General features: G+C 36.6%; 2 protein-coding genes across 4 annotated transcripts in view; both read left to right on the top strand.

Annotated features, from left to right (window-relative positions):
• The window catches only part of LOC111868555 (transmembrane 9 superfamily member 2), a 42,653-nt gene extending 40,280 nt beyond the window's left edge, over positions 1-2,373 (top strand). For both annotated transcript variants that reach the window (XM_023859307.2, XM_033753094.1), the window contains exon 15: positions 1,124-2,373. In XM_023859307.2, coding sequence (XP_023715075.1) covers positions 1,124-1,191 — 68 coding nt within the window. In that variant the 3' untranslated portion in view covers positions 1,192-2,373. The remainder of the gene's footprint in view (positions 1-1,123) is intronic.
• Positions 2,374-12,298: 9,925 nt separating this feature from the next.
• Positions 12,299-22,716, top strand: part of LOC111868572 (protein MIS12 homolog) — a 21,008-nt gene continuing 10,590 nt past the window's right edge. The window contains exons 1-2 of one of the 2 annotated variants that reach the window (XR_004513458.1): positions 12,299-12,455; positions 21,857-22,017. Coding sequence is in view for 1 of the 2 variants with exons in the window: in XM_023859337.2 (XP_023715105.1) it covers positions 12,335-12,455; positions 21,857-22,017 (282 nt within the window). In the remaining variant the exon portion in view is untranslated. The remainder of the gene's footprint in view (positions 12,456-21,856; positions 22,018-22,716) is intronic. The other variant, XM_023859337.2, reaches the window with a different exon arrangement.

Raw genomic sequence — 22,716 nt, 5'->3', positions numbered from 1 at the left:
CACCATAATTAATTTTAACATACTGAATTTCTAATACCCTTTTTGGACACGAAAATGTTATTTACCAGGTTGCCAAATGTATAATACAACAGGGGTCATGTTGCATGAATATATGTGTAATTAAAGATACCATTAATGCTGAATGAGTAAAATATTCACTGTCAGATATGTGCAGTTTTATTCATAATGACTTTGTTTGTGTTACTGAAGATAGTATGTAAAGATATAATAGCAGTCTTTGCAAGAAATATGAGAATTGATAACAAAGGTCTTGTATTTGCTGAAGGCAAAATGAATAATAATCAGCATTCTTACATTTCTTTCCTTCCCCTTTTCCTTTTTGTATTATATGTATGTTTATTGATTGGGTCAATTATTTATTATGTTAATTTATTAAAGATATGTTTTGTAAGTATTGGGATTTTGAGAATTTGGTCTTTATTTTCTAGCCATCAGAACAAGGATGAAATGATGTTTTGTCTAGTGTTGAAACATAAAGATCTCGCACAAAACATTACATTGCACCCATGATAGACTCCTTTAGAGGCATAAATTAAATTTAGAATTAATTTCTTGCATGTATTATCTATTTAAGACATTTCCCACTGAATTTGAGGTTGGTTCTTGACTTTGGAGGCTTTTTATGGATTATTAATATGCCAAGTATATAATTTAAAGGGATGCTGTAAATTGTTAAGTCATTTGTTTTTATATCATTTTGTTAGTTTTTACTGTCAAAAAATTAAGGGAAGAACATGGATGATGTTTGAGAAGGAAGGGCTCAGGACATAGGAAAGAGGACGTAATAGATTGAGCGTGTAGAACTTTTAAGGAGAAAGGTGCATTATATTATGAACCATTGTAAGTATAGATGGTAGGATGTATCAGAATAAAAGTTTAGTAAGGACAGGATGTAAAGGTATGGACTGGATTTAATTTGCTTATTTTTACCAATGTGCTTTTGTGAACACTGTGATGAATCTTTGGGTGCTATAAAAGGAGGGAATTTCTTGACTTGCAGGTTTCCAAGCAAACCCTGTACCTTGGAGATTATTATTTAGTTGTGAATATAATGTAACATTCTTAGATGTTGGCTTGTAACTTGAAATATTCTACTTTCCAGGAACCATAGGCTTTTTTGCATGCTTCTGGTTTGTAAGGAAAATCTACAGCGTGGTGAAAGTAGATTAAGTGAAGTTAAGCGTGGTGAGTAGTTAAACAGTGGAAGTTTGTGATAAAAATGTGTCCAGACCTAAATTAATCAAAGTACTGCTTTCCACATGAAGTGGAACTGTGAATATATAATGAGAAGTTTGAAGATAAATGGTGTTTATCAAGCTGTGTTCTGTCATGGTGGTGATGATGTAGATGGTAACGATAATGCACAGAGCCATACAACTTATTTAATAACAAGAAGGGGAGACAATAATTATGTATAATTGTCATGCTGCATCGTTTTGAAAATAGAAAGTGTTATATTCCATTGCAGTATACTTTTTTTTTGATGAAGTGAGGAGCTGATTCTATGTTTTAGCAATTCAACACAACAAAAACAAACACATTTCTCAATCTCTTGAGAAAGATCACATTGAAGCTAACTACAGATAAGAGAGAAATTTATCATCCTGAAGCATAGGCTACTACATAACCATATAGTAATTGCATAGATTAATGATAGATTTAGAGGTAATTTGATATTTAAGAAGTAGTCAGACTAGTTTATGTTTCTTTTTGTGGATTTGTTATGAGCCTTTGGTTTGTTAACAGAATTATAACAGATTATTTCAGTGTTAGACATTAAAATTTTGCACATTTCTTATGCACGGCCTTGACGTGTATAAAAGAAGTCTGTGAACCAAGAGTATTAATAACAGTAATATTATTACAAACATTCATATTAAATTTTTACTTCAAGAGGATCCTTGATGTACAAGTACTGTGAAACTGGGTTTCTCCAAAAGGTGGTTTTTGTTTCCAAATCTTTCATGCATCTTGGCATTCTTAAATGGTCTTATGAAGAAACAAATTCTGTACTTGAGAATGGCTTAATTATAGTAGTTTGTGTGATTTGAGAAGGTTAATATTTACCCTTCCACTGTTAATGGAACATTTCATCCAGGTGGGAAAACTCATTTTGTTCCTCCAAACAGAAAGTACTGTAACTTCAGATTTTAGCGGGAAATTCCACCATAAATGAATACATATTTGTGTGTGTGTGTGGGGGGGGACACGCAGGTATGGGCATGGGCATGTATATTTAGAGACGAATTATTGTACAGTTGACTGAATTTCTACATGTGGATGTATTTTTTGCTAACAGTGGAAGGATTATTTAAAGATGGAGGACACAAGAAAGTCAAATCACTTTCACATATACACAATTAGACTTTCAGAGCTCATATAAAATTAAACTTTCTCAGCTACAGGTTGTCTTGTAGAATATATGTAAATAATGTTCACTGTAATCCTTTGACTGTTAACATTACGTTACCTTATCTCTTCTGAGCGCATAGTCTTTGGGATTGACGGTGAATAGATAAATTTATATTTCTGAAGTCTTATAATGTGACACCTCAGTTCTTACACTGGTATTAATTTTTAAGGAACAAGACAGCCACTAATTGCACCAAACTTTCACTGAATTTTTCAGTTGGAATAATTGGCTTGCATGTTTTTGACCGAAAGGACCATCTTCGGAGGCTTGTACTTGTGTGCATGCTTAAAATTATATCTAAAAGTATTAGATATTGTACTATATACATTTCTCTTTAGTACATGCAAGAAGAAATGTATATAGTATCATGTCTAAGACTTTTAGATACAACTTTAAATGTGCTGCTAAACAGTCTCCATTTATTACACGAGTCTTTGAAGATTATTCTGTAGGGCCAAAGTATGTAAGGCAATTTTATTGACTGAACATTTTATTAAAAGTTTTTTTACACACTATAGTTGTCTTCTTTAACAACTAATTAATTGTCACAAGAACTGTATAAAAATGAACTTCGCAATTCTGCACAGTGGTTTATGTGCGGCCCTCAACAAGCAAAAAAATATATTATTGAAATATTAAAATTTTCATTAAGATTTCTATCACTTGAGTAATAAATAATAAAAATCTTTAGTGAAAAATGTTGTTTGCTTGAGTTTAAATTAACCATCATTTTCATTTTATGTAAAGCATAAATTCGGTGATTGGGCTTGAGCCACATTGTATGTTGAAGTTGTTGCAGTTTTGCAGCACATGCTGTAGTCCCAAACCCAAAAGTCAAATGTACACATCAGACAGGCCACAAAAACCTGAGGTCAGGATTAAGTTCATATGAATCATAAATATGTGAACTTTCATTTTTCTTAAATTAGTTAAGTTTCATCTATGTGAACAGCAATGTTCAAATATTGTAATCATTTTGAAAGCAAGAGGCTCAATTAAGGGGTTTAATATAAAGGTACTGAAACACAGAGATATTGGGTTTTCGGACTTTATCAATCGTCCTGGTTTTAAGATAACTAATAAAAACACGACGTTTCGGAAACTGGATCTGTTTCCGTCCTCAGGTGAGGGGAAGAACACCTATTCTGGGCTAGCTCTTTCTAAGGGACCCAACAGAATAAGTGTTTTTCCCCTCACCTGAGTACAGAAACAGATCCAGTTTCCGAAACGTTGTGTTTTTATTAGTTATCTTAAAACCAGGATGATTGATAAAGTCCGAAAACCCAATATCTCTGTGTGTTATACACCATTGTCAGAATCCTATAGTAACTACAGGTTTCTGAAAGTTAAGAAGGGCTCTTCAATTTTAACAGAGCCAGTAACGAAGAATGATATGATAGTGTGTACTTGTGAACTGTGTCAATTCCATGTCCAGCAAATCCAATTGTCAGTCCTAACCTTGTGTCTAGTCACTATCATGTGATAAATGGTGTCAGTAATGCTGCACTATTGAATTTGATTGGGATTACATGTGGAACTGACATGACAGCTTATCATGGGGTACAGCCTGGAATGTCTGTTGGCCACCATGCAGGGGATAAGGCCAGCCAAGAAATGATAAGAGCTGAAGATGAAGGGTGTCATACAGCCAAGAAAATTTGGAGGCTGTGGTAAACATCATTGGTCAGAATTTGAGAACACCATCAACAAGTGGATGGAGGTGTGCTGCCATCTGCTCACTAGTGGACCCAGGACCTCCATGAGGAATTCAGCATTCGGATTCAGGGGACACAACTGGATGTGCAAGTGGTGAAGGCATCTATAAATAAATGGACTCAGATTCTCTGTGAAGAACTTGCCATGGAGATCCAAGGGACATGGTAACAATATACAAGCTAGGACACTGGTAAAAGCCACATAGAGGGAGTTCAGAACCCAACTGGTAGAAGTTGAAGCCCACGTGGGACATGAATGTATCAGGAACACAGCAACCATGGCGGATAAGATAAAGCAAACAAGATTTGATTGGTCTATGTCCTTGAGTTTTTCGTTTCCAATTAAGGCCATTGTTGGAGCATAACAACTGACAGGATGGGAGAAAGCCGCACTCCTCTGGTGGCCCTGCAGTGGTACATTACCAGTGGCCTTCATAGTGCCCATACAGAAACAAAGTATGAAGACATTGTTGAGGTACCCAAGGGCCGCTGCAGAGACTACCAACTCAACGTGGCATTTCATTCCCAGCCAAAAGCTAGGACCTAGTTGATTGGCAAGTCCCTGCAAGAGTTTGAGCAGTTGGCCAACCCTTTTCTTGGTGGGCTACCTAGTACTTCATCCACAAGGAGGCAGCTTGTACATATGTTGACATGATAACAGACCAAGAAATGAACTTCTTTCTCCTCATGGGTGGCAAGAGAGTATTGGACAAGGCCCTCAGCCAGTCCCTGAGGGTATGTGCTGTGAAGGTGGCAGATATTCCACCGTCACGGCTGTGTGTAGTGAGGACTGGATTATCCATACGAATCCAGTCATCAGCGACTGAGTGCAGCAGGACTGGATGACCTGTATTCTGGAAGTATGGAGGTGTTGGCCATCTTAGGAGAGACCGCTGATAGGGATGCCCCCAGAAGAATTGTCTGAGTGGAGGTCAGCTGGAACCAGAGAGGTGAGTAAGGTATGGCACCAAGAAAGTACTGGTACCTTCACTCCCACCTACTCCTTACATACTGCCCATGTCGACAAAGGGTAGCAACAGTAGTTTAAATGCCAAGGACCACAGAGGAGACAAGTTGTATCTCCTGAGCATTGACACAGACATCAGTTACGATCACCAGGCCAGACATCATTGCAGGACTGCCTGAGAGGGAAATGATTTGGCTGTACATCCAGCATATGTTGTCCGGGGTTAGACCCTGCTCATCTTGAAGGAAGGGTTGATGGAACTGAGTCTGGGGCAGCACCTCTGACAACTTAAATGTTCATTACCAGAATCTCAGACAAGTTCATCCAGGGGCTGATGACTTGTGCGCTCATAATCCCTCATTGGATTTGGGGCTCTGTGTACCATGCACAGGCAAGGAACAGGTGCCATTGTGGCACCTAAGGGCATGATTGTGTTCTTCCCCCTATTTGGAAGGCAGCAGCAATATGGAAAAGTTGTGATAGCATGGCTGGAAGACCCTCAGGCAGCAGTAGATAGCGTAGCATGAATGGGATCTAAGGCCAGGTACTGAGGTGGAGTGCCCAGGACAAGAATGCCTGGTCAGCACCCCAAAAGTAGGTGTCTGTTGGGATGGCTAGAGACTACTGGTGGCAAAAGTACACTGACAGGTGCATCCACAAGGGGACCATGGTTGGCAGAATGTAATGCCCTAAGGAGGGAGAGCTGGATGATAATGATGTGAAACCAGTTCTACAGCATATGAAGGTAAGGCAATGTCCTAGATGGAAGGTGGGAAGTTGGAGCCAGTATGGCCACCATTTGCAATGGTGGTCTTGGAGTGGAGGAAATGAGAGGACATGTAGGCTTCTTGGGATGAGCAGCCTTAAGGAGGGTTCAGTATGCCATGAAGCCTAAAAGTGAGAATCTTGGAATCAGAAAAATGTCACAGAGGCATCGGTAGGTAGGTAGGTATGACTAGTGGCAGGTAACACTACCTCATCTGGTGAAAATCAGTCGATATTTTAGGGGAATATATGGCATCCAAAGGAGCCCTAGAAGATAAAACTTATCATACCCACTGCTGTGAGAATCTCAGGTCCTGTGTTAAACTGTGTTGTGATTAGTGCATGTTGTTCTGCAATACATAATGGGGTTTTATGCTTTGCCAGTGGATGTAAATCTATCCAGAGGCAAATAGTAATGAAACTCTTCTACATTCCTTGGAGTGAATGCGTTATGTTTGTTTTGTTTTATTCATGACTAGCTGCGAGAACCTGTCCCTGCCTGAGTTAAGTTTTGGTCTCCATTTTGGTTAAACACAGCACATTAAAAATGTCATCTTATATGAACAATTCTTCACTATCCCACATAGTAATCACAACCACATCGTGTTCTTTCAGAAATGCGCAATTGTGAATCATGTTACTGAAGACAGTGTCAACTTGCCCATAAAAATGTGCATTGTTATGTTTCTGTTATGCTTATAATAATGAATTTTGTAAATATTAATTTATTATTATTGGCATAGGGCTTCAGGATATGCAGTGTTGCTTGTTTTGTGATCTGGGGCCAAGATGAAGATGTTTTTGACTTTGCCTGCTCTGGAGATATCAACATAGAGTTGACAATGAAAAAAAAAACAATGTTTTTATAGGTTCAGGACAAAAACTGTGATTCTTTCTTTTTAATGCCAAGTGAATATGAAGACAGTTTTTACCTGCTTTGTGAACCAACCACTGAAACCGTTAACAACACTCAAAATTACGGCACAACTAAAACATTAATGTTATATGAACGTTTCTTCTGTCTCTCAGCAGCAATCACAAACACACATCCCAGCATATAACATCATATCACAGCAAGCCTCCACACTTTTGTGATCATCCAAAAATTCACAAACCAGACATTGCTTTGAGACCTACAGCAAGCTCTGTTGGTTCCCTTTGCTTTATAAGGTACTGAGTCTTCTTGCTGGAAAATAGAAATCCTTTATAAAGAATTTGGGCCACTTCATGCAGTTGTTGAAATCTTTAAACCTTCAGAGTCCAGATAACCTCGTCAAATTTGATTTGTTAGTCTTTCATTATTGTACCAGTCACTGATGCCCTGCAAGTCATCATGAATATGCTCCACGACAGTCATACATAGGTGGAGCGGTCTGTCTTGCAGGTCAAAGCCATCATAGAACTGCTGGAAGTTTGTTAACCAACTTTCAGGTGGGAGATAAGTTCTTCATCAGAAACATGGCATGGCTTTGGGAGGCTATCTTCTGGCATCTTAATGCAGAATTTTAAGAAACTGACTGAGCATAATGCAAACCATCACTGTGGCTCCAGTATGTAGATGACAGTAATCTGGCCTCATAGTCCATGTGTTACAAAATTTCTTCAACCACCTCAGTAGTCTAAGAACTTCAACTTACTGTGGAGTATAATTAGACATTATATGCCTTTTCTGGATGTTCTGGTCATCGGGAAATGGATGATACTGACCACTAAAGTTTTTAGAAAACTCATCCACACTGACTGATATCTGAACTAATCTAATCATCTCCTGCATGTTAAAAGGGCATTAATTTAGAGTCTCCATAGTAGAGCTTCTGCTGTGTGCCAAGAATGGCAAGCTGTGTTCAGTGAAAGTGACAGCCTGAGACATAATCTTCAGCTCACTGGTTATTCCCAAGGTTTCATTGACTTAGTTATTTGTTGCAAGGATAGTAGTAGTCATCCAGATAAAGAGGAGAAGCCTCTTGGCTCTGTGTATATCCTCAGTGTGAAGGCATATCAGGAAAGTGCAAATTTATAGGGAGTTGTTACATTAGGACCATCTTCAGAACAAACCACATTCTTAGGACTTCACTCATGAGAACTAGTTTGAAGGAGATCCACATTTTTCATTCATAACATTCTCCATGAATGTGGCAGAAGCTGCATTGGTGAAACAGGTAGACAGCTAGCCGTCCATCTCTGCACATAAGCGCAATCTTAAGGACGGTCTTTTAGAAAAATCAAAACCAATCCAACATGCATATGAAAAAGGTCGAGAGGTAGACAGGGATGAAGCAAAGATTTTGAAAACTGTAACAGCAGATATCGGAAATAAAATGAATCAGCCCATATGGTGTGCATAACCAATCTATTGAGCCATCTCACTTTGGTTATTTCTCCTGTATGGCTTCCCTTCATCAGCAGTGAGGTTAGCAGCTCATTGCTGAGTTCAATATAGTTTTATTTATGGGGTTCAATTTTTGTCACACAGATGGTGCTACTGTTTAGTATACATTCATTCGTTCATGTTTATTAATCCTATAGATCAGATTACATTGATGTAGAACATGTCACCTTATATAAATTATAAAATTAGCAAAAATACAATAAATTCTTAACCAATAAACTAACAAAATATGTAATGATTGTTTACATCTAGCTTGTATCATTATCCAGTATATAAGAATTCATCATTCATATAGTCTTCATTTGAGTAGTAACACCCATCAATGAGTAAATTCTTTAGTTCCCTTATAAACTGGTTTTCATTTTCAAGTTGTTTTATATTATTAGGTAATTTATTATAAAAGATACAACCAGCAACTGAAGATTTACTATTATAAAATTCTAAGTTCTGCACCAATTTATGGTAGTCATTGTTGTTTCTTGTATTGTGTGTGTGTACTTGTTTATTTACCATGCAGTTACACTTATTAGTTACATATAAGATGGTTTGTTGTATGTACAACAAATATACTGTTAAAATCTTTAAGTTGTTTAAAACTATCTGCATGATTCTAAAAGTTTTAACCCTGCAGTGTACCGTACTGCTCTTTTTTGAAGAATAAAAATTCTTTTAGTATGTGCCTTAGCACTGTGTCCCCATACTACAGTTCCATATGTTAGAAAGGATTAGATCGAAACATAATATAAAATTCTACCCTTGAGGATGAGTATTTTAGCAAGTCTGTTTATTATAAATAAATTGTGGCCAATTTGACTGCAGGTTCTATCAATATAAATATCCAAGCTCAAGGTACTGCCAGTTACTACCCCCAAAAAGTTTATATTTTTAACATTCTCTATTTCCATATTTTTGATTACAATTTTATATTTATGGTCCTGCCTAAATTCTTTTGTCTAAAAAAAAAAGAACATCAGTATATACTGATATATTGGGTTTCTGGACTTTATCCATTGTCCTAGTTTTTAAGATAACAAATAAAAACACGACGTTTCGGAAACTGGATCTGTTTCCGTCCTCAGGTGAAGGAGAAGGGGAACACCTATTCTGTTGGGCCCATTAGAAAGAGCCAGCCTCAATCACTGGACCTCACCTATTCTGTTGGGTCCGTTAGAAAGAGCTAGCCTCAATCACTGGCCTCAATCCAGTTTCCGAAACGTCGTGTTTTTATTTGTTATCTTAAAAACTAGGACGATGGATAAAGTCCAGAAACCCAATATATCAGTGTGTTATACACCATCGTCAGAATCCTATAGTAACTACATCAATATATACTGTTACAACATGAACATTTTCAGATAATTCATATGCGTTTGTGTTTGTGGATTTGGTTTGTTGCATTTATTTTCCTGCTTCTCTATGTATGTCAGGTCTGTACATGTATTATTACAATTTTTATTGCACATCTTGTAACCTTATGTTAACAAACGGTGATATCAGGATATACATAGCTATAGTTATAGTGATATAGAATATCCACAGAAGAAATAGTCTCATAATAAGATCTAAAAGTTGGTGACAACGGTATATTGCTACAAGTACGTAGGTCGTGCCAAAAGTCATGAGCAACTTTTGTTTGCATGCAACCTGGGAACAGCAGACGAAATAGAGTAGAGTGGTAGGTGGAGCCAGCTTTTGTGTTAACCTTGAGTGTCTTGTGACGTCAGTAGCTTGCATCACGTGAGCAGTATCACTCCTAACATAATGGCCGACAACGGTATGTCGTTTCACCAGCGTGCTGTCATCGAATTTCTTGTGAAAGAGGAAATCCATGCTGCAGAAATTCACCAGAGACTTAAGCATGCTTATGGAAGTGTGTGCATGGGTGCAAGCAGTGTTTGAAGATGCGTGAAACATTTTAAAGATGGGAACACGAGCATCGAAGATGAGCCTCAGAGCGGTCGTCCTCAAACAGCCTCAACTGAACGCAGCAAGGAAAGAGTGGATGAGATCATTCAAGATGACAGGCGTGTGACTGTGGACACAATAGCCCAAAAACTTTGAATAGGGCACAGTACAGTACAGGAGATGTTTGAAAGCTTGAGCTATAGGAAAGTTTGTGCTCGTTCGGTCTCGCGGTTATTGACTGAAGATCACGAAGGTCAGTAAAAAGCCATCACCTCAGAACTGCTGTAGAGATATTGACATGAAGGCGATGATTTTTTGCTCTGTATTGTGACAGGTGATGAAAGCTGGTTTCACCATTTTGAGCCTGAAACGAAACGGCAGAGTGTGGAATGGCACCATTTGCATTCTCCATCAAAAAAGAAGGCAAAAACTGCCATTAGCTGCGAAGGTGATGGGCACAGTCTTCTGGGATGCAGAGGGGTTTATTCTGGCAGAATTCCTGGAACCTGGGCAAACCATCAGTGCTGCTCGTTATGTCCAGACGCCGCACAAGCTCCGTCGTGCATTGCGCAATAAATATCCGGGATGAAACATCATCATCCTGCATGACAACGCTAGCCCCCACGCCACTCACCTCACATTGAAAGCAATTGCAAGGATGGGGTGGGAAGTTCTTCTACACCCCTCCTATAGCCCTGATCTGGCACCTTCCGACTACCATCTTTTCGGATTTGTGAAGGATCAGCTGCATGGACAACGTTTTGAGACAAGGGAGGCAATTCAGAAAGCAGTGCGTCAGTGTCTTCAGATGGCTGGAACGGAATTTTACAGAAGGGGAATTTTCAAACTCCCAGAACGCTGGGAGAAATGTGTACAAAGAAGTGGCAATTATGTGGAAAAATAAAGGAAGGCCTGTAGATTGGGGTGGTGTATTTGGTTTAAAGCATGTTACTTTACAAAAAATTGTTGCTCATGACTTTCAGTATGACCCTCGTATTATGTTTTTGGACATTATCCATCGTCTTGTCTATTTTCTAAAAACCATCCTGTTTCTTTTTTAAGACAACATTTCGGAGGCTGGATTCTGTCCCCATCCTCAGGTAGAACCTACTAGTTGGGTCCAATAGATGGAGCTAGCCCCTGTCTCCTATGTCCGGAGTAGTAGTAGGTTTTACCTGAGGATGGGGACAGAATCCAGTCTCCGAAACGTGTTTTCAAAAAGAAACAGGACAGTTTTTAGAAAATAGACAAGACGATGGATAATGTCCAAAAACATAATACTTGTAAATAGTCTCATGATTGACAGAGAAATATAGTCGTGGGTTCCACAGGACCCAGAAATAAGAATGACTGTGCGGGCAAGGGCCAGAATAAACTTACCCTACCCACATATGATGTTTTAGTTAATGAAGTTAGTTTTCCATAATGTAGCCAGCCTAATAGATGCCTCAGCTGTCCAAAACGCTTAAGAATATTAAACTGTTCTACCTATGATATATTTCCATAAGGGGATAAAATGTTCAAGTTTATCCAGCCCTAGTTGTCAAAGGCTTTTAAATAACTGTTCTACCTATGGTGGAACATATTTCTCAAAAGGGATTTTGGACATGGATGAAATGTCTATAATATTTAATGGATCAGTGGATAGACATTCAACTGATGAGTGTCTGCCGGTGCACATAAATTTTTCTCTGAAGTGTGACGGACCAGGGCTAGAAAATTGTTCGTGCCTTTGGTTTCCCAACCAGGGGGTTGGGTGGTCTGAGTCAACTAGCAGTTAACTGTGTTACCGGTTGAGATCATGACAGTTGTCTTTATAGTTGTGATAATCTTGCGATAGATGGCAGGATGATCTCGAGTCATCTGAACGGTTACATTGCATTGAGTAGAATTGGAGGTTACTGCCGGTTACGATAAATCCAACATACTTGGATACGACGTCGTGTACTCCATTGAATTTTAACAGAGGTTTCGGAAGAATATGTCACCTACATCGAAATGGTCGAAGCAAGAAACCATCATGTCTCATCCTTGAATTCAGTTTCTGATCTGTAGTTCGTAGTGTGATCCGTTGGGTTTGTGACGATCCGTGGCGATACGGTCGTGTTGCCGCTTGTTGCTATCCCTGGAACTCTTTTTTACCGTGATTACAATGACCCATGGCTTGTAGGTCTGGAGAAAAATGTGGGAAAATGGAAGTACGAGAAATTGAAGAGTGTACGAAAGAAGCATACGAAATGCAACTTTTTGGATATAGCTCACGGACAGTTAGCGAATGTGGTAAATGAAACCTCAAAAAAATATTGACTCTGTGTTATTGTGTTACTACTTTTAGACGGTTTGAAAGCCCCTTTGAATTCCTAATGTAAACCACCCCAAGTTAACTCCTTGTGTCACACGTATTGCGAATTTCTTTCCAGGAACGTTTATGGTAGTTAACTCCGCCGTAAAAATTCAGAATTATTCAAATACAGTAATCGACAATGGTCTTTAAAGACATCTCGAGGAAAGATCCTATTTCTATCAACTTGTGTGTGGAATCTCTAATCATGATGCTTAATTTGTAGTCATAAAAAGTATTTTTATTTATTATTTTTAGGTGTAGTTCGGAAATTGAATATTGGAAGGGTTGGAATTTATTCTGTGGGAAACTCCTTGGTAAACGTTTAGCATATATTTTTAATAAATCCTTAACAGTAGGTGAATTTCAAGGTCATTTGAAATATTCGGTTGTTAATCTGTTATTTAGAAAAGAAAGAAAGTTTGAATTAACTAATCATAGACCTCTTTCCTTGCTTACAGTTTTATTTAACTATTGATTTATCGTAGGTTTAATAAGAGTTCCAGACTGACAGGATCTTTGTTACATAATATAGTTTTAGAAAAGGACTGTACATTTGATGTTACACATAAGCTTACTGAAATTATTTTAAATGCCTGGAACAACAATTGATACATTTCAGATGTTTTTTGCGACCTGACTAAAGCATTTGATTATGTAAATCCAGAATTATTGCTAAAAAAAATTGCAATTTTACAATGGCAAAGGGTTACTGAGAGAGTGGTTTGAATTGTACTTGTACAATAGGAAACAAAGGGTGGAATTGAAGTTTTCAGGTACATGTAATTATTCTTCATCTTGGAAAATTGTTTAATCTGGTGTACCTCAGGGATTGGTATTGGAAGCATTCCTATTTAACATCTTTATTATGATTTCACGGGTTTATTTGATAACGCTAATGTGATATGTGTGCCAGTGACAAGTATTTTAATTTCCGATAGTAGGTGTGAAGAACTCAATAAAATCCTTAAATGACATTCTGTATAACCCCATCAAATGTTTGCAGGTCAGTCAGCTGGCATTAAGTATGGAAAAGACTAAAATAGTAACATTTACTCCTGCAAATCTTTCGAATTCCTCATTACTAATAACCTCTGGTGAAAATTTTCTTGTCATAACAAATGTTATAAAAATGTTATAAATGTTTTATGCGTTTAACTGGACAGTCAACTTTTATGGAAGCCCAATATATATTTTTTGCTACATAACCTGAGTTCAGTTCATTTTATAAGGAGAATATTATGTCATATTCTTAATATACAAACTTTCAGGACTGTTTATTTTACACATTTTCACTCTTTGGTTAATTATGGAATAATATTTTGGGGTACACTAGTTCTGCGCATAAGGTATTCCTAATTCTAAAAAATGTATTAAGGATTACATTGAAATTAAGTTCATGGAGTTCCTGCAGAAAATGTTTTTAAAAATTGGAGATTTTACTTATTCCATGTTTGTATAATTATTCATTAATGCTGTTTTTTGTGAATAACATGCGTTACCTTCAGACTAACTCTTCTGCTCATGGCATTAATGCATGATATAAGAACCAATTACACATATCCCTAGTTAGACTACCTGCTATCCAGAGAGGTAATGCATATTCTGCTATTAAAGTATTCAATGAATTGCCACCTAGTATATCTAGACTAAAAAGTGATAAGCACTTTTTATGTCTGCTTTAAGGAATTATCATCTTGCACTTTTTTTATTCTACAGAAGAGTTTATATCAAACTATTAGTTCATTTTTTATAAAAGTGTTTTTAATCATGTTAAGCTTTTGTAGTCTTCTGTATTGTCAACTTTTTAAGCACTTATACTCATATTTTGTTATACTAGATTCTGTACTTACTTTGTCATTAATGTACTGTATATATGTTATTGTTATATTATTGTTTAATGTCTTTCTTTTTTGCTCAAGTTGTATTGTGCAACATAACATCTCCTGTTATGTTTCATATTCACCCATCAATTGACGAATATTGGATAAATGAGGTGTATATGTGTGTATGTGTGAGTGCAGGTATGTGCGTGTGTATATATATATATGTGTGTGTGTGTGTGTGTGTGTGTGTGTGTGTGTCTGTAATGGATATTAAATTATCATAATTGCAAGACATAAATTTGACTTACAAATATTATTTTTAAATTAAAAAATTAAAAAAAAACACATGTTAAAACATTTTAAATCAACTCTTGCTAAGGCAGAGAAGGCGGTGTCTGAAAATAATGAATGGAAAGTGAAATGTATCAAAGTATCGTATAAACAAACAAGATCTTTCATAAATTGTCACTGTAGTAACAATCAAATAATGAAAAATACTGCAACCAGTATTACAAGGTTTTATGTCATTAAAGCAGGCAAATATGTGCATAACAATAAGCAGATATTAGAGTCAGTAAAGTAAAGCAGTCTGGAAAACTGTGAAAAAAGAAGCAGGTAAATGTACAGAAAAATTATACTCCATTAAAATTGATGGATTACAACAAAAACTTCCTATACTAATAGCAAACTCTTTCAATACTTCTTAATAATTATAGAAACTGAACAATGACAGAAAACTCAACAGTAGGAGATTCAACAAAGTACCTAACAAAAGTACTGCCAAAATATTTTTTTGAACATATACGAGTATACCCACAACAACAAATGAAATTAATAATATTGTAACGTGACAATATGTGACAATATAATAAATCATGTTAAATAAAAAATAGTGTGGTTATGATGAAATATCAGTAAAATTACAGAAAACTTGCAGAGGCTACAGTACTGACCCTTTAAAAAGTTACCATTTCAGTCAGTCAGTGGCAGTAGGATCTTTCCCAGAATGCAAAATGCAGAAACATTAAATTCGATAAATATCTTTCACCAAAATATCAGAGGCTTGAGGAGCAAAAGCGATGAATTACTACACTCTTTTGAAATAGGCAACATAAACCCTCACATATTATGTCTAAGTGAACATCACATGGTTGAACAGGAATTGCTGCTCCTCTCAATGAATGGTTACCTGTTAGGCTCAAGTTTTTGCCGAAAGAGCCTACAGAGGGGAGGAGAGTGTATTTTTGTTAAGCCAGATCTACATTTCAGTAAAACTGATATTTCTCATCACTGTAAGGAACATGACTTTGAAATTGGTGCAATACAGCTAGTAACAAAAACATCTCATCTAATTATATTAAGCCTATACAGAGGCCCTTCAGGAGAAGTTAATGAACTTCTAAGGAAACTAGATGCAACTTTAAAATATCTGTACAATCCAAAGTCTGAGTTTATAATATGTGAACACATAAACTATTTAAATGAAAACAGTCAGAAAAAACAAGTAAACTCTTTAATAAGGACATACAGTCTGTCACATGCAGTGAAATTTTGCAACAAGAGTTCAGAATTCCTCAAGAACAGCCATTGATAATATCTTTATAGATAATGCAAGGTTAAGCTCTTCTTGTACATCTCCTATAGTCAACGGCCTCTCTGACCATGATGCTCAATTCCTTACAGTAAATAATATTACTGTGTAAGTAAATTCAACACACTTGAAACAGAGAACCAGAAAAATAAATAGTGAAACCATTGCTCAATTTCAACATCTATTAGAAAATGAAACGTGGGAAACTGTTTTCAAAAATTACAAATTATAAATTTTTCTAAATATCTTTGAAGCCAGTTTTCCTATGCAGAATAAAAGTGTAAATAATATAAAAAACCACTGGATTACACAAGGAATAAATATAGCTTGTAAACATAAAGGGCGTCTGTATGTAGACAGTAGGAGCAATAATAATCCTGACATGAGAGCATACTACATAAGGTATTGCAAAATCCTGAGTGGAGTTATAAAAGAGGCTAAAGGGCAGCATTACTGTAGGCTTATAGTAACATCAAATAATCAGATAAAAACAACCTGGAATATAATAAAACATGAAACAGGAAAATCACATCTGACTGAACAGATACCATCTCTCCTTATAAATGATGAAAAAGTTGAGGACCCAGGGGAAATTGCAGATGCCTTCAATACTTTTTTTCTAACAATTACAGAAAATCTAAACTTACATCAGGACGTGGGAGATAATGTCATTTCATTTTTAAGAGAGGCATTTCCTAGAGAATTCCCTGGTATTAAAACCATTCCAACCACTGAAACTAAAATAAAAAGTATAATACATTCCCTCAAAACCAAAAACTCTTCAGGTTATGATGGAATAACAAGTAAAATTTTAAAAGTTTCTGCATCTCTAATCAGTAGCCTGTTAACTCACATCTATAATCACTCACTATCCACAGGGATCTTTCCTGATTGTCTTGAGATTTCAATAGTAAGACCACTATATAAAAAGGGGGACAAGACTATTATGTCAAACTACAGGCCAATGTCACTGCTAACTACTTTCTCTAAAGTACTTGAAAAAGTTATGCACAGTAGGTTAAGCCATTAATTTTAGAGTAACAGTATAATAGTCCCAGAACAGTTTGGCTTTGGGAAAGGAATTTCCATTGAAAATGCAGCCTTTAAGTTAACAGACAGTGTGTTGAAATCTATTAATCAAAAAATGCATGTTGGTGGAATATTCTGTGATTTAACAAAGGCTTTGACTGTGTAAATCATGAAATTTTATTAATTGAATTACATTTTTTTGGCATTCAAGGAACAACGTTAAGTTGGTTCAGATCCTACCTAACAGATAGAAAACAAAATATTGAAATAAAAATCATCAAATTCAATCCAAAGTACCTACTCAAAATGGGGAATAATAAAACATGGAGTTCCACAAGGGTCAATTTTGGGGCCTTTGCTTTTCATAATTTATATAAACGACCTCCCTCCTACACTAAGGACCTCATCAATACCTATAATATTTGCAGATGACACTCATGTTATAATTTCTGGTAAAAATTTAGATGATTTCTGCATGTTATCAAGCAAGGTTCTTTCGCAAATGAGTAAATGGTTTTCTGCAAACAAGCTGTCCCTAAAGCTATAAAAAACAAATATAATAAAATTTATAACAAAAATCTATCCACAATATCCATTAAACATAGGATATAATGATAAATATATAGAAGAGGGAGTAAACACAAAATTCCTTGGCTTGCAAATTGATAATTATTTAAACTGGAAAAATCATATCGATCAGTTGATTCCAGAGCTAAGTAGAGCATGTTATGCAGTTAGATTCATGTTACATATTAGTAACACTGACACTCTCAAATCAATCTATTTTGCTTACTTTCACTTTTTAATGAAGTATGGAATAATTTTCTGTGGTAATTCATCTGACAGTAAAAAGGTATTTACATTGCAAATGAAAATTGTTAGAATCATGATAGGAATCCCGTAATTCCTGTAGAGATCTATTTAAGAGACTACAGATCTTAACTTTGCCTTGTGAATATATATATTCATTAATAAACTTCATTACAAATAACGAAGAACATTTTCAGACGAATGCAGATGAACACAGTGTTAACACGACACAAACACTGTCTTCATAAACCAATTGCTAACCTCTCATACTTTTAAAAGCGTATATTATGCTGGGATCAAAATTTTTAATAACCTGCCATCTGATCTCAAAGGTCTTATGAATGAAAAGGCACGATTTAAAACAGCACTGAAACAATACTTAAATACACATTCATTCTACTCTGTTGATGAATACCTATTGTCTAGAAAATAATTTATGTATCTTTAAATAGCCTTGTGTGTAGACACTGGTTTCTCTTGTGTGACATATTCCACATCCTACAGTCATTTTGACTAATGTTGGATCCATGGAATTCAATGCAATGTAATGTAATATAATAATGTAAATATTAACAAGAAGTTCTGGGAAGAACCGATTACCTTGGACCACAGAGAAAATTATGTCTCCAGCAATTCTACATTGCCATGGGAATGTCTTTACCCAGCTGATACCTAGAAATGATAAGGACATACACAGTACACAGATCTACAGACTCTCGTTTGATTAGACATGGTCTGCACAGGAAATGACTCTTCCAATAATTCTTATATTTTCTGTATTCATTGCTGCAGGAACATGTTTATTGAGCCATTGCCTAGCAAAGACAGGAGGGATACTCTTTACTGAGACTTTGCCAAGCATCAGTAGGAGATATACGTGTACAGACACGTAGACTGATGGGAGGGGTTTATGAGGAATGCCACTGAGATTGGCTCAGTTGCCATAATATACTTGCCAAGTTTCATAAAGATTGGTTCAGACATATGAAAGTTGAGTGGGGGGGATATCGAGGCCAGAGAAAGCGAAACCATTATCTATAAAAGGTGAAAAATCTTGCATATCCAATTACAGACCAAATGTAATATTTTTGCTCTAGCCAGAGAATTCATACTCTAATTATTATTATTATCATTTGCTGTTGGCAACATGAAAGAATTTTAGACAGATTTGGAGATAACACAGGGTAGGTACAAGATACAGTGATTCAAGCTCCATTTGCCAGTCATTAACCTCAGTAAATGGCAGAATGGAGTGTACTCTACTGGAATTAAGTTATTCAGTAATCTTCATCCTGCAGCAAAAGATTAAATCATCATATAGAACTGTTTAAACTAGTTTTAAAAAGAGTATCTTCTCTCCCATACTCTGTAGAATTTACTAAATTAATAATGGTGAAGCTTCCTTGATGTTGTCAGATGTTAAATGACTAGATGTGGGGTTTGGATTGATAATTGGATTTATTGAACACTTGTAACTTGTAACTACAAATAATTATAACACTATTGGTAATCTACATACTTACCAACCACTGCTGCAGACACGAAGTCTTCTCAGTCTGCTACATCTTGACTAGTCATTGCTTGGTAGTGGCTCCCAGCAGTGACTCCTTCTGCTTCCATGCTCACAGTGTTGCCAACTCTATCATCTCATGACTGGTCCTCATCTTCCTCTCAACAGCCACTCATAGAGTTGCAGTCAGAGTTACTTTATGACTGGTGGTATACCTCCAGTCAGTTTGTCTTGGTGACAAGCCCCTTGAGACTCACAACCAGGAATTTTATTTTCCAACAACATTTGCAGTTATAGCCCTTATATAATATCCTCTCTGATGGGAGGATGGGTCTATCATTTACAATTGCTGCTGGTCCTTGCAAGCGCAGTCATTCTCATGTCTGAGTCACACAGAACTCATGACCACATTTTCCTGTCTCAGATTCGAGACTCTCCCCCACCCGGAGGGCTGGGAACAAGGTGGTCTGGTTATACCCCCAGGCACTGGGTTCCCTTTTCATCTCTTACAACTTGCAGGGCTACAGTGGAGGTATTCAACCCTGCCTGCACATGGGAGCCACTCATAAATGTTAGTGACCTAGTTACTTAGCCTCGACACAGACCACATAAAGGACATCATTGGACATCATTTCCATGGCATCTGTGTTTGTTGCATGTTTATCCATTGCTGCAATCCATGTTTCTTGAGCTGTGGAAGTATGTTTAGTTTGTGCTTATCAGTGAGCAATTTCTTCTGGCTCCATTATCCCAGCCTTTCAACTGTCATGTTGCAGTGTGATTACTTTGGTCTAATACTGTACTGTCAGAGATATCTGTATGTGAATTTATATTTGTTTTGGAAACAAGAACGTGTTTGTATTGTGACTTGTTTTACATCTTTGTCTTATATCTGAAGGATCTGTGTAATGCACATATAACTGTTGTATGAGAGGTAAAACTGTTAGGTGAGGGTATAGTTGGATCTGCACTTTGTTTTTAATGACCATAGTCAGGTACATTATTATCTGGAAGTCACATTATGTATCAGATACCCTTGCACTTTTTTGTTCCGAAAATGACCATAGTAGGTATGTCATTAATTGGAAAAGTTTATTGTTATGTGTTCATTTGCAGTTACAAAATGGCTTTTTGTTATCTTCAAGTGTTTGTGAAAATGTTAGTGAGAACCATTCATTCCCCTCATTTGGATTTTCCATGAAGTGAGCCCCTGGATTCCATAAAATGTTGGCAATTTTTTTTGGTAGCTGAGCAACTGTTAACTTCTCAAGTATGGCTCATCTGCATGGAGCTAATTATAACATTTCTAAGAAAACATCATTGCTGATAGTTTAGAATGGATTATATGGTATCTGCTAGAGCAAGATTTTAAACTGATTCTGCTGTATTAAAGGCTGACATGAACAGCCCACCAGTTCTCTGCAATTTTAAGGTCAGTGGGAATTTGTAGTAAAACTAGATTCTTTTCAAGCTTTGTGTGAAAAATAATTACAGTACCAGTGTACTACAAATATTTCTGTTTAGGTTATAGTTTCTAGTAATTCGCCTCATTTGCCCATGTGATGTTTTGACATAGTTTCTAGCAGACATATGTAGTGTGATAACTAAGGTAAAACAGTGTTTTCTACTATTTGGATGACAAATTTTTGTTAAGTGCATATTTGGCAACAGGTTAAGTTAGTTTCTATGCTTTAACTTTGTTTAATTTACTGTGGACAAGTTTTACGTATGGTTTACTTTTCCCATGTGCAGGCTCAACTTAATTACGGTATCATTTTTTGGGGCTCTTCTTCATTAATGAAAAGTATATTTACTGTACAAAAAAGAGCATTAAGAGTCTTGTTAAGATTAGGGCCAAGGAGTTCATGTAGGGAAGGCTTTAAGACAGCGGGCATACTTACTGTCCCCTGTTTATATATATATTCCATAGTTTTGTTTGTGCTCAAAAATCCTGATATGTATCAGGTGAATAATGGCATACACAAATTAAGTACTAGGGGACATAATAAACTACATGTTTCCTTTGTGAGATTATCTTCCATTCAAAAGAGTGTGCATTTTTCATCCATTAGAATATTTAATAACTTGCCATACAATATATATTCTTTGAAAGACAATATTAATACTTTTAAACAAAGGCTAAAAGATTATCTTATTTTAAATGCATTTTATTCGGTAGATGAATACATGGCATACAGGCAAGCATAATACATTATTGTTGTCTTTCCAAGATTATGTATTATCTAGATTTGTTATATGACTGCTTTTTATTTTATTATTGTGTTTTTTATTTTATAATTGTTGAGACTAGATTGCATTTTGCAATGTCATTTTGCTGACGAATTCAATATCCAGTCCGGTTTCCAGACAATGGATCTGTGAAATTATGTATCTATGCATGTATGTATGTACTCTGTGGTGTCATGTTTGTGCTAAAAAGACTGAAGTTTGTGGTCATTCAGGTATATAATTCTTGTTAAGTTACTGATTTCCACTGTCTTGCCTATAACCCTTTAGTGTGTTCTCTGCTTTCCTTTCATATTCTAATTTTGCCCTGTTTTCTGGTTTGTACAGTATGCAGCATTGCATTAGAGAGAATGCAAGAAGCAACAGAATTAATGCATCAGTGCCTCCTACAAAAGTTACCACAGTCAGAGACAGCTATTCAGTCAGCAACAGAGCAGTTTTTGAAAGAAAGTACCAATGCGGCAGTACAGCAGTTGAAGCACGTATCGGTACGATACAGTTTATCTTTCGTTTTTGATTTTTAAAACAATTGATTTTTTTACTTTCTCATGTATATACAGGGTGTCCCAGGAGGAATGGACCAAACTTCGGGAGGGTGTTCCTTATGTTAAAGTATGCCGATATAACCCAAAACACCTATGTCCAAAGTTGAACGGTTATGGAGATAATGGCCCACGAAAAGTGTGGCCTTCTGGCAGGTCCATGCACAGTACCTCTCAGCTGAGAGGCCTTATCTATGTGCTTGAGTGCCCTGATTCACCCTAGCCGTACGTATGTAGTTGGCTTTATCAGAACGCGCAGTCAGCCACGTTACGTCAGCGCTTGCCATTCATGTGTCATGTATAGTGCTTGGAAACCCTAATGACAATTATGACATGGCGAGCGAGTATTTTGTACTTCAATTTTATGGCTTCATGTCACTCACAAGTTAGTTTGATGTTACGTACAAGGTGTGGCAATAAAGAAACCGGATTCATGCTCTAACCCTTTATTAAAAAAAAATCAGACAGTCGAAATGTTATCCCCTTCAATGTAGTCCCCTCCCCGATCCCTACACCGCTCCATGCGAATTTTCCACTGTTGGAAGCAGTGCTGCAGGTCATCTTGTGTTATGCTCTTCAAGAGTTGCGTCGCTTTTGCTTTCACTGCATCCACGGACTCGAACCTGGTCCCTTTCAGCGCAGACT

The sequence above is a fragment of the Cryptotermes secundus genome, unplaced genomic scaffold, assembly GCF_002891405.2.
Source record: "Cryptotermes secundus unplaced genomic scaffold, Csec_1.0 scaffold330, whole genome shotgun sequence".
Classification (NCBI taxonomy): domain Eukaryota; kingdom Metazoa; phylum Arthropoda; class Insecta; order Blattodea; family Kalotermitidae; genus Cryptotermes; species Cryptotermes secundus.
This window is presented reverse-complemented; position numbering and strand designations above follow the sequence as displayed.